The following is a 12119-nucleotide window of genomic DNA, read 5'->3' as shown; positions in this document are numbered from 1 at the left end:
TTCTCATAAAATAAATAAATAAATCACACAAACACATGTTTGTCCAAATGAACGTCACAGATAATTATTGCCAATGCCAATATCATGAAACATTTTGTTTCAGGGCTTGACAAGCAATTAGTGGTTGTCTAATTATCGCCAGGTGCGTTTAACCTTCAGTGGGCGTGGTTTCAATTCACCTGGGACACTTATCCTTGGCTTGAATGCTGAGACGGGATGCGAGTTAATGTGAGAAACTGTTCTAAATATTTTAGTTAATAAACCTAGCGGCTATGAGTTCAACAAAGCCTTACATTGGCTGCAAGATAGGGTTAATTTCAAAAGCTCAAAATCGTTATGAGGGGATTTTGTATACAATTGATAAAGTGAACTCCACAGTAGTGCTGGCAAAAGGTGAGTGGTGTAGGCCTGTGCCTGGCACTTTCTTTGCTGTGTTCTTTTCTTAAGAGGGTAACTGCTCAAATTAAGTAAGAGTGTTACTTATGCTATTTTCTTGACTAGTTAAGTGTTTTGGAACGGAGGGACGACCCACGGACAGACCGACACCACCCAAAGATGATATCTATGAGTATATCACTTTCAGGGGAAGTGATATTAAGGATATCACACTATGTGAACCTCCGAGGTCTCACCATGGCCTGCCACCAGATCCAGCAATAGTGCAGGTATAAAATAACTGTTTCTGTGATACTTTATCACCCAAGTGGATGAAGTATATGTATAGGCATTATGAAGGCTTGCATGATGTGTGTTAAATTGTTTACCTTGGGGTTTTTTCAGTCATCTAGTGCAGGTAGTTCAGGTCCCTACCCAGCTCTTGGACCATTTAGTCCCCTAGGGATGCCCTCCTACAACCAGCTTGCTGCCAGCTCTCTACTTAATCAACAGTATGCTGCAGCTCTCGGCCTTGGTGAGTCAATAAGAGCAAATAAAATTTTAGATAACTAAGTGTAAATCCACACGCTGCTCTTCATGGTTTTGTTCTTTATGCAGGGCCTGTGCTTCCAGGCTTACATGTTAGAAAGGGCCCCATGGTAGAAAAAGCTGTTCAAACCCTTCATGTGGAAAAACCATGGCAGAGGAGAGGCTTGACTGCACCACAAGAGCCGGAGCAGCGCTGGGACAGGAGGAGGCCCCAGAGGACCAGAGTAGAAACCTTCCAAACCAGAGGGAACAACAGAACTACCAGTAAGCATGCAGATTTGTAGCAATAAGAGATAGAATTGAAAACTGTTTCTACTAACTGACAAATGGCAGGGGTTATTGTGTCTGTTGGGATTGATATTTTTACAATGCTATCTGGGATGGTTGTAAGGAGCTACATGTCCAGTTGTGTTAATTAAATGCAATCTGAACTGTGAACATAAATGTCTTTCTTGACAGTGAAGTCAGGCCCTGGTGTGTCCACTGCTCAGCAAGGAACTTCTCAGCAGCAGAATGATGAGAACAGGCCTTCTATCAGAAGAAAAGGTAATTGTTACATACAGGTTTCTGAAACTGCAAAACAGACCTGATTACAAGTAACTTACTATCAAGGTATCCCAAATACTTTTTTTTTTTTCCTCCAATTATTAGGACCTCGCAGACGCAGAAGCCAGAGCAGAGGCCAGCTGATGGTGGCGAAAGTTCAACTTGCCACCCTTAAGTTTGACACAGACTTTGATTTTGATTCTTCAAATGCCCAGTTCATTAAGGAAGAGTTGGAGAGGGAGGTGCAGGACAAGGTGGTGAAAGGTTGGTTCATCAGCCCAAATAACCTCACATGCATAATTGTGTTTTCGACTGATGCATTTCTTTCTTTTTTCTTGAAGGACCATTTTGTCCATTTAAACCTTACTTTGTGATACTAAGACATTTCATGTATGATACTGTCATGCAGGCTCAAACCCCCTAAATTGTGGTTTAGTAGTGGCAAGAGATGTACACTGGCACCAGAATTTGGTTGCCCTATTCCCATGATTTATCACATGTTCAGTCATGTGGTGTTTTTCATTTTGGCACATGTTCTCACAATTTAAACTTGAATTCAGGAACAGTTATGTGAAACTTCACTGAACAAACTTTGCCACTACACAGTATGCAATTCCACTATCAATAGGATTTAGGATGGTCAATAGAAAATAGCACAGGAATTGAGAATCAGTGAATTGTCCATTTAAGACACACTCACCATGCTGTCTTTTATAGCATAGCATTCCAGGATAATGTCTTTAACATGTTTTGTCTGCAGATGAAACTCATGAAGTAGGAGAGAAAGATGGAGAAGATTCACATGGAGAGGATGATCATTTTGGACCAAAATGCTACTACAACAAAGCTAAGTCCTTCTTTGACAACATCTCTTCTGATAATAAAGTCAGGTAAATCGACAGCCTCTTTATCCTCCATATCGAAACACTAGTTTCTCCTATATTTAAAGCTTAAGGTGTATACGTCCTTTGTGTGTCAACCATTGGTTTCAGACTAACCTGGGCAGAGGAGCGGAAGCGCAATCTGGAGACTTTTGGGGTCCCTGGACGGTTCCTGAGAGGCCAAGGCTTCAGAGGTGCATATACTGGACGAAGAGGACAAGGCAGTGCTCAAACTCAACCTTCTCTAAGAGTCAGGAGTGGACAGCTGTAAAGGTCAGAGTTGATACAAAGGCACTATAGCAATGATTGTTTCTTATGAGTAACAAATAAGAATGGGTTACATGTCTAAATGTAATTTGTCATGATCAGCAAAAGCAACTCTGTTGGTACTATATGCAGGAGGATCGGTTTTTGTTTTTCCCCTTGTGGCAGTTACCCTGTTTTTATTAGGCCTACTTTTTTGTCATTTGGTCCCTTTTCGTACATGAATGGCTAACTAAATAGTCCACTGTATGTGACTCTTACCTGAAGAGCCTTTTTTTCTTTTCTTTCTTTTGAAATGGGAAGTGAATGTTTAAGTTTCTGTTTTGTTTTTGACTATTTTTGAAGAATTTCACCCTAGTACATATTGGTTTCATGTTTAAAGAAGCTCTGCTTTCCCTAAGTATGTATAATTTGTACATTTATTTTGTTAACAAATGTTTGAACTGTATAACTGAATTGCACTTATATGAGGTTAAATCTTGTGCTTTACTTTGTCATATTGAAGCATTGATGAGATCATGTAAATAAAGTGGAAATTGCTGATGCATTTGTCTTACTTCCTGAAGCTGTAGGTTACAGCCATATTGTGCTGTGGTCATATTAGTCACTAGCATGTGCATAGGTGAGCATCACACATGTAAACTTGGAGATGGACTATCTCATGTGGTTTATCTATGATGATTATGGGATAGTATCTGTGCTATGGATCACTTCATCAGCTTCCTATCTTTCAGTCAGGTGACGTGGATCAATTGAGTCTTTGGTTCTCAATCTTGTAGACCAGTGGTTCTCAAGGGGGTGCCATGAAATCATTGTTCATCTATTGTTTGTAATAACTTCTCACCAAAATACAAAGAGTAGCGATGGACATTTAGATTTAATGCGTTTTTGAACATAAAACACAATAAGCAAATCAATTTTATTTAAAAACTCTGATTAATTAGCAGGTAGCTTATAGTCCCCTCCAGTGAGAAGCATACTTTTGGACTCGTATAGCTTTGCTGTCCAGAATGTCGGGGAAGGAGCTATCTATGTGCTTATACATAACTTGAAGCTTCCAGTGTAAAAACACTGAGAATGGACTTGTCATTTAAAAAAAAAAAAAAAGAACTCTTACTTCCTGCAGCAACTCAACTCTGGAAATCCAATATTTGGGTTTTTCAACAAGGGAGGTTTCACACTGATTTTTTTTTTCTTGGTGGAAAAACACATCAGACCTAAACAAGCATGAAGATGCTTACAAATGTAAAGTGCAAGTGAAGTTAAGACGACGTCTTTTTTTCCTGAGGGAGCTTAAACAACTTTTGCAATCACTCATCACAGCTGGTCCTGGTCGGACTTTCTGCGTGCGGTGCAGCGCAGCGCACGTACAATGTGGACTGAATTGGCTTTCATGAATCAAAGGATGAGGGGAAAGTGGTAGGCTACTCACAGTCCGGGCTATACCAAACATGGAGGGAGGGGGATTTCCCTCTGTCATGCAACAGCTTATTATGTGACGTTATTTGAATGCAGACCTCAAATAATACGTTCATCAAAATCATATGTATAATCACATTCATAGAAATCCAATGTTTTTTATGTCCCTTCCTTAATTGCAAAGCTCTGGTATTGTCAACACCCCTATTTCCTGGAAATGGATAAACTATGTAACCAAATAGAGGGGCTGCGCTCAAGATAATAAATATTAGAATAAAAGAAGCGCTTTTTATTTCCCATATGACAACATGTCGGTGGCATTTTCATCGGCGCGTCCCAGAAGTAAAGGGGAGGTGACACAGCAAACGATTCAAAAGGTAAAAATCTTGATTGCTTCGCATTTGTGATTAATTATTCTCGTCTGGATGGGAGTGTGCGCTCCGCCGCTAGTGCAGACAGAGTAGCCTGTGGTGAATATCAGAAGAAATGGCAACTGGTATTCTAACGTTATAGTCAATTGAAGGTGCGAACCAAACAAAGCCATGACGGTGATGTACTTTAAGCGACCTCTTTATAGGCTCAACACTGGAGCGGCTGTTCTTCTTTTTCTTGGTCATTCTCGCTCCTTTTCCCTGATAAATGATTCATATTTTTGTATGTGAAATGCATATCTAGAGTTAGATTTTGTGACTTGTTTCCAATCATTTAAAAGCACAACACCGTTGCTGCATTTTAACAGGTGCCAAGTCCTTGACAATGGCACATTTTTCACGATGGACATGCGCTTTGTTGCAAAATATAAGCGTTTACTGAGAGGCGGGGTAGTATAGGATGGAGGGAAACTGGGCAAAACAGGTGAACACTGAGATACACACTCTCCAGACTACTGATGCTTTTATCCTTGACCTCACCGTTTACGGATGTTTCTGGTACAAACGCACTACCCACAGCCTACTGAAGACACAGATTTTCTATCGATGTCCTAATTAAGACTGTGAGACGCTGCTGCTTCATTTGGCTCCATTATGAAAATAAAAAAAATGACCCAGAAAAATGTTCTTAGCCTGATTGAAGTTCTGAGAATCCAGGACAACAGCACTGCGTTGTGTTAACAGGGCATACGTTATAATTGACCATGCATTACTGTGAACAAGTTGTTTTGCTGTCTCCCAAAGATGCTGGATGAAAATCATCATTTAATACAATGTATAATGGATTACCAAAGCAAAGGCAAGACAGCTGAATGCACACAGTAAGTGTTCTCATCTAAGTGTTTTCTTCCTCACTGATGCTTTGTAAATGTCATGTTAAAATAACAGTGATTAAACACATCAGTGTTTGATTTTGTCTGTTGGCAGGTATCAGCAGATCCTGCACAGAAACCTTGTTTACTTAGCCACAATAGCGGATTCGAATCAGAACATGCAGTCACTACTACCTGCGGTGAGTCTGTTATAAGGTTTCAAGAACAGCTGTAAGCTCCTGCTATCCAACCACCTCCCTTATCTTCTCTCCTATTTTTAGTAAATCTTCATATTATCAGACATGCTGTAGTCTTGAAGTAGACTGGAGTAAGCTAATTTTGTATGGCACTGAAGTAGACGTTTTTCTTGCAGATTGTCCATTAAACAAACTACAACAAAAATATCCTCTATATCCTAATAGCCTATATAGTGCACTATCCAGGAAACTAAGGAAATAGAAAATAGTCATAGTCTTTCAGTTATTGTTTTAACTAATTTGTCTTTTCACTTTTAGCCTCCCACTCCAAACATGTCTATAGGCCCTGGAGGAATGGGACAGGGTGGGGGACACGCTCCAAGCAACCTCAATGACAACATGGCAACAGGATTGCCATCGACATCCATGATGCAGAGTCAAATGAGCAATGGTGAGAGTTAATCACAACTGTGCATTTAACAGATGGACTCTTGCCTGCTGTATGTGCACACATACAGCTCCATCTTGTTGTTTATCCCTTGTCTTGAGTGCTCGTCTGATCCTGACTTTGCTGCATGCTTATCTGCAAATGCCACGTCTTATCTGTCACAATGCTTCTCTTCTTTAATTGTCTGCAAGTACCTGTGGTCTAACATTAAGCTAATAGTAGTCTGATAGTCAGATGTTTTTTGTTTTTTTTGTTTTGCAGTTATAGCAAGGTTTGCTTTCTGTCTGTTTCTAATCCATTACACAAATCATTAACACTCATTATTCTATCCTTGTACAACCATGCAAGCTTCCTGAAAAGATGAACTGAATGTGGTTCCATGATTAACGTGATACGGTATCACATGGGTATGTGTGCTGGCTGCTCTGACTGTGCGTGTGTGTCGTCAGGCCCCAGCCATGCTCCCATGCAGCAACAGTCTGGTCAGGTGCAGTCGGCTATTCCCTCCACATCCCTCAGCCTCCCAGCCAGCAGCTACGGTAGCTCGGCCTCAGCCTCCGGCTACAGCCACGCTGCACCCTCCTCCCAGGCCAGCATGATCCAGGGGGCTGGGCCTGGCTATGGCTCTTCCTCCTCTTCCTCCTCTTCTTCCTCCACATCCTCATCTTCCTCCTCCCGCAGCAACCTCAACATGCAGTCCAACCAAGGTGAGCCAGGTATTGAGGAGTCCAATTGCCAGGATTTGGTCCCTTTTTTTGAATAGGAATACTTTCAGGCTTATAAAATGAGCATGCCAAAACACTTGGAACTTAGTTCACGACAGACGCCCCACTAATGTTCCACAAAAAATTTGCTTATGTGCATCATACTACTCTCATCAAATTGGTCTTTTGTCAAGTGTAGCCATCACAGTAACCAAACACATTCAGTTCATCAGAGAGATTCCTCTCCCCTTTATCCCTGCTTCAGGCTTTACCTCCTCTCCTAATATCTGACCCCCGACCCTGAGATGCAGCCCGCCTCTCCCTAGATGTCCATTTACTTGTGTTTATGCACTGACCCCTGACTGCTATGGACCCTTTCTGGCTTTTCCATATGCCTCGATTGCCACGGACCTTCTCCTGCTTTTGTTTACTTGTCAGTTTAATTATGCACATTTCTGCCAGTCACTTCTGACAACCTTGTGTACGCTGCAGAATGCTAACGCTGATGTATGTGTCACATGTATCTGTGTATATTAATGTATGAGATCTCTCCCTCCATAATTCCACCTCTTTCCCAGTCTCCATGATGCACCAACAGTCTGCCACTCCTCACTACTCCTCAGCCCAGGCTGGGGGCCAACACTATCAGGGACAGCAGGCCATGGGCATGATGGGTCAGGGTAGTCAAGGAAACAGTATGATGTCTCAGAGGCCCATGGGATCCTATCGCTCTTCACAGCAAGGTATGTGATAAGACTTCTCCATGCTACTTTGGTTTGGCAATGGGCTCAGCAAATGTGTTTGTGTGTGTGTTTGAGTGCATACATGTATGTGTGACTAGTGTTTAGAGCGGTTTGGACTGAAGTAATTAACACGTTTTTATTAAGTGTGGCTGTGGATGCCAGTCTCTTGTGTTATATTTCCATGGTATATCCATTGGTGTTTGACATAAAGTGATATTGAAGTTCTGTAACTTTAAGAACCAGACTGGAGATGTATTACTTGTGTCACATTAGGTCCCTGTCTCTACAAATCACATAATGTGTGCTGTGTCAGCATGAGCCTAATAATAGCACCATCCTGTCCTGTTATGTCATTTTGAAAGGTAGACTAAGCACATAGTAACTTGGATATATAAAAAAGGATGGGATACTGTTTCCAGGGCAATACACCATGATAAGTCCTCTTTCACCCTGATGTTGAGTGTTATCTGTGTATGACTAGGTGAAGTATTTGCAGACTGTGTTATGGAATTGTTGTGTCCACAGCTAATCTAAGTGATTTGCTCACCAGCCATTCCCTGATTGGTCCTATTGCTGCGACTCATCTTTCAACTGTGGCTTCTCGGTCATATCGGAAATGAAATGATTGTTTTGCTATTGTTGCAGAAGTTAAGATGAAAATGTTTTATGGTACAGCTCATCTCTGCATTTGGAAACGTTTGGGTTCATTGTGGTTGGAACAGTAGTAGATGTTGCATGTGTCTTTGATACATCTTTCAAAGACTTTTTGTTCTGTTGGTTGTCTGAATTTGTTGGATAAAACTGAAAGGAAAAGGGAAGGAGTGAAATCTGGAGTTTCTGCACACCACAACTGGAGAGATCAGATTCTCCCTGATAACTGGCTTTCTATAATCCTCTTTTTCCTCACTGCAATTACAACTCATGTAATTATTCATACAATTCATTGGAAATGTACCCGTTTAATTAGTGTTTCTAAAATTTGGGTTGGCTTGAAATAGCATCCCTCACATATTATTTCACCCCATGGACTATTATCACCAGTGAAATCCTTTATATTTCATCATAAGCTATGAATAAAACCCCAATCAATTTTAATAATATATTATTCACTCTATTCATGACTATTCATATCCGCTTTAATTGTTTTTAATGCACACACACACGCACACACACACACACACACACACACACACACACACACACACACACACACACCCCTTCAGGTCACTTAAATTTCCCCAAATTCCTAGCATAGCACCTTTAGTCTCCAACTCAGTGGCCAATCGATCCAGCCAACTGTTTAACCAATCGTGGTGTCGCCTGTCTTGCAGGATCTGCACAGCAGTACATGGGACAAGACGAGTTCTACGGAGAGCAGTATGGACACACTCAGAGCTCCAGCGAGCCCATAAACCAGCAATATTACCCTGATGGTAATCATGCACAGCCATAAACCTCATACACACAGCTCTCAAATACACAAACTCCCATTACAGGTCATGACATTCCCTCTTAGCACCATCCTGCAGGCCTGAACCAGATTTACTGCAGTGCTGAAGCCTCAGCTCTTCCTCTCACTCATCGTCTTTTTCCCCTATTGTGGGAGACAAAAGTATTGAAACAAAATTGCAAGAGACTGTCGTTGGTCTAAATTCTGTTTCCTCCCAATGTGTCTGTGTCCATACTGTCCCCTTTGGTGTGCCGAAATTTCAGATTTCAGGGAGCGTTAATAGCAGTGTTTTGAGGACAGAGAGCAAACTTCCTCCAGCGTGTTTCTTTGTGCATTTTGAGTTAATGCTGAAGTAAGAAGTCTTGAAATGTTGTTTATGCTTGTATTGCGTATTATGATTGTATTGACTTCCAACTGAGAATAAGACTTTCTCTATTGCATGTAAGGGTTTTGATTTTGCACAGTAGTTTTTGCATGTGTTGAACCATGTTCTCTACAGGTCATGGAGAGTACTCATATCAACAATCTTCATATGGTGAGCAAGGCTATGAGAGGTCCTTTGATGAATCCTCACAGCATTACTATGAAGGAGGTAACAGTCATTCATTTTTGTCATTTTAAACCAGTCTTTTATTTTTTCAGAAATATATTCCTGTAACTTCTCACCTCACTTTGTCTTAATGTTTCAAACCAAAACTACAGTAATCACAGGATTCATAGCTGACATGTGGACCTGTCTATATGTACCTCCAGGTAACCCTCAGTACAGTCAACAACAGGCCCAATACCAGCAGGGGTCTGGTCAGCAGCAGCCCTTCAGTCAGCAGCAGTACTCCTCTCAACAAGGCTACAGTGGACAGCCACAAGGATACGGTTAGAACAACTCAAACACCCTATTGTGTGTATTAACACAAACATTGACATACACAAATCAAATAAACTGAGTGTAACCACTCCACTACAGGACCTGGCCAGGGTGGATCCTCCCAGTATTCTCAGTATCAACAGGGTCAAAGTCAACAGTATGGGTCTTACCGCTCCTCCCAGGGAGGCCCTGCAGCACAGACACAGAGGCCCTACGCCTATGAACAGGTACATGAAATTAGATCATTCTTTCTCAGATTTCTCAAAAAAGTTTTTTTTCTACAAAGTGAATTTATGTACAGTACTGTGCAAAAGTTTTAGGAACTAAAAAGTAAAAGTTTATTTATCAATCAAAAATTCATACAAAGAGCAGTAAACAGAAGAAACCTGAATGAAATCAATATTTTATGTGAGCACACTTTGCATTTAACAGCATCCATTCTCTTTGGTACACACAGGTAGGATGTTTCAAGTATCTTGGAGAACTTTAAGACTCTGGCTGTATGTCTTGGTTCATTGTCATTCTGCAGAATAATTACAGGACCAATCAGATGCCTCCCAGATGGCATAGCATCATGGATAAGAATCCGAACATCTAAAATATCTAAAACTTTTGCACAGTAATGTATACAATCCTAAAATATGTTTAAAGGCTAATTGTAGATGATGATGTAAATAATGAATGTCTGTCTCAGTGGTAACAGGAAAGAAACAAAAAAGTGAACAACCCAAGGTATAAAACCCAATCTAATCTTTCAGTGTAATTCTTTTTACATTACAGGGTCAGTATGGAAATTATCAGCAATAAGGTACCATTCTGTTGGAAGAAAAAGAAAAAAAGAACGGTTCGACAGTGATCTGCATGGCTCAGTTTTGGATTAAAAGAGTTGGCTCCATCAGATTTATTATCCTCTCATTAATCATTATCCTATAGAAGAAAAAATGATCTAGTCATATGTGATGCTTTCGTCATCTGTACAGGGATGTAGTTAGAGGTGTAAAGTGCGACTGGTCACCTTACAAAAAGTCCAGGGTGCATTTAGAATCAAGACAGTTAATGTAAACCTTCGATATGGATTAAGTAGCGTACTAAAAATGAGCAGTTAACTCATTAGCTAAGTCTCAGCAACTTACCTATATCATTATCTTTCTCTTTTGTCTTTGAGTTTCGCTTTGTCTCTTGCTTTTATTGCTTATTTTCTTTTACAAGCTTCTTTGTTTTTCTTTTGTTGTAAAAAAGAAGGTCAGTGGCTTTTGAGACTGCGGCTACAAAAAGCAAATTAGCCTTGAAGGAAATGTTCCGTGATGTTTATTGAATAGACTAGGTCCAGCTCCTGCTTTAAGCCCTAGTAGAGACACTGTTATATTTCATGATAAGGGAAAACAATTTTATGAAGGTGAAAACATTGGTCCTTAAACCTGACTTGATCAGGGGGTTTGTCTGTTAGTCAAAATGTGATGTGTTGCTGTGTGGTCTAACATAATGTGTTTTCACTCTCTACATATGTCTTTACTGAGATAATAGACACAATAGGTAGCTGACTGTTCCAGATGTAAAAGCGTGTATCATTGTCCATGATAATCATACATCGTGATAGTATTTTTGAGCCTATATTTTCAGTGGCACTGATCTGCACAGACGTCATTATTGTGCGGAAATAAGAGGGTTTACATTACTCTGATGCCATTCAGTAACGATTAGACATTAAAACACATTGCCACTTTGTCTACACTTTATTTTGCAGTGACAGTGTATGTATTGTCTTATATTTTTTTATTGTAGTGTGACTCAAGCTGTTTTTAAGAAATGCTCCTCAAAAAGCCAAAGCAACACAGGAACAGAGCAGTAATGTTTCTTTAACCTCTTCTTCAATAAGTGCAATACACTCAGTCATGTTGAGGTTGGTTCTCATAGTGAATTTACACTGTATATCATTATTTGTAGTTTCCGACATACAATGATGGCAAAGACTAGGGTCAGTTTGTCTAACGTTATGTTGCAGGTTTCAACTGACATGTCTTACTTAGGAAAATTATTTTCTGTATTTACAGGACTTAATGGACAGATTATGTCAAATTGTTAATCACATACTTAAAGCTTAGTACTTCTTTTCCAGTGAAAACTTTTTATCTTTTGTATTAGTTGAAGAAAATGATAATAAAAATAAGACCAGATGTGATTAAGGGGTATAAAAGTTGAACTTTTAGATAAGTGTGTATGACTTATATTTCGTATTTTACATATTTATTTGTGTAATTATCTGTTCATCTGCACGTTATTCCAAAATAGGCATATTTTATGGTTTCTTTATTTATTTTAAAGAAGTCATACAATACCTCTGGTCATTACGCAGTATAGTAACTTAACTTACCTCAGAGGGGTAAAATAACACAATAGTTAGTCATTGTGCAGGTTTAATCAAGAATGGGAGATAC

General features: G+C 40.0%; 2 protein-coding genes across 2 annotated transcripts; both read left to right on the top strand.

The window, feature by feature from the left end:
• Positions 1 to 272: 272 nt before the first annotated feature.
• Positions 273 to 2622, top strand: lsm14b (LSM family member 14B). Its single transcript, XM_053318417.1, has 8 exons — positions 273 to 393; positions 502 to 665; positions 781 to 910; positions 994 to 1188; positions 1384 to 1470; positions 1576 to 1734; positions 2231 to 2360; positions 2463 to 2622. Exons 1-8 carry the CDS (start codon positions 273 to 275, stop codon positions 2620 to 2622), a joined length of 1146 nt encoding a protein of 381 aa, XP_053174392.1.
• A 1720-nt stretch (positions 2623 to 4342) lies between these two features.
• Positions 4343 to 10572, top strand: LOC128357975 (calcium-responsive transactivator-like). Its single transcript, XM_053318419.1, has 11 exons — positions 4343 to 4411; positions 5210 to 5286; positions 5393 to 5477; positions 5793 to 5925; positions 6372 to 6629; positions 7205 to 7369; positions 8701 to 8802; positions 9319 to 9411; positions 9573 to 9692; positions 9784 to 9911; positions 10465 to 10572. The coding sequence occupies exons 1-11, from the start codon at positions 4343 to 4345 to the stop codon at positions 10489 to 10491; spliced, it is 1257 nt and encodes a 418-aa protein (XP_053174394.1). The 3' UTR covers positions 10492 to 10572.
• The last annotated feature ends 1547 nt before the right edge of the window (positions 10573 to 12119 follow it).

Source organism: Scomber japonicus, chromosome 4 (genome assembly GCF_027409825.1).
Source record: "Scomber japonicus isolate fScoJap1 chromosome 4, fScoJap1.pri, whole genome shotgun sequence".
In the NCBI taxonomy this organism is placed as follows: Eukaryota; Metazoa; Chordata; class Actinopteri; order Scombriformes; family Scombridae; genus Scomber; species Scomber japonicus.
This window is presented reverse-complemented; position numbering and strand designations above follow the sequence as displayed.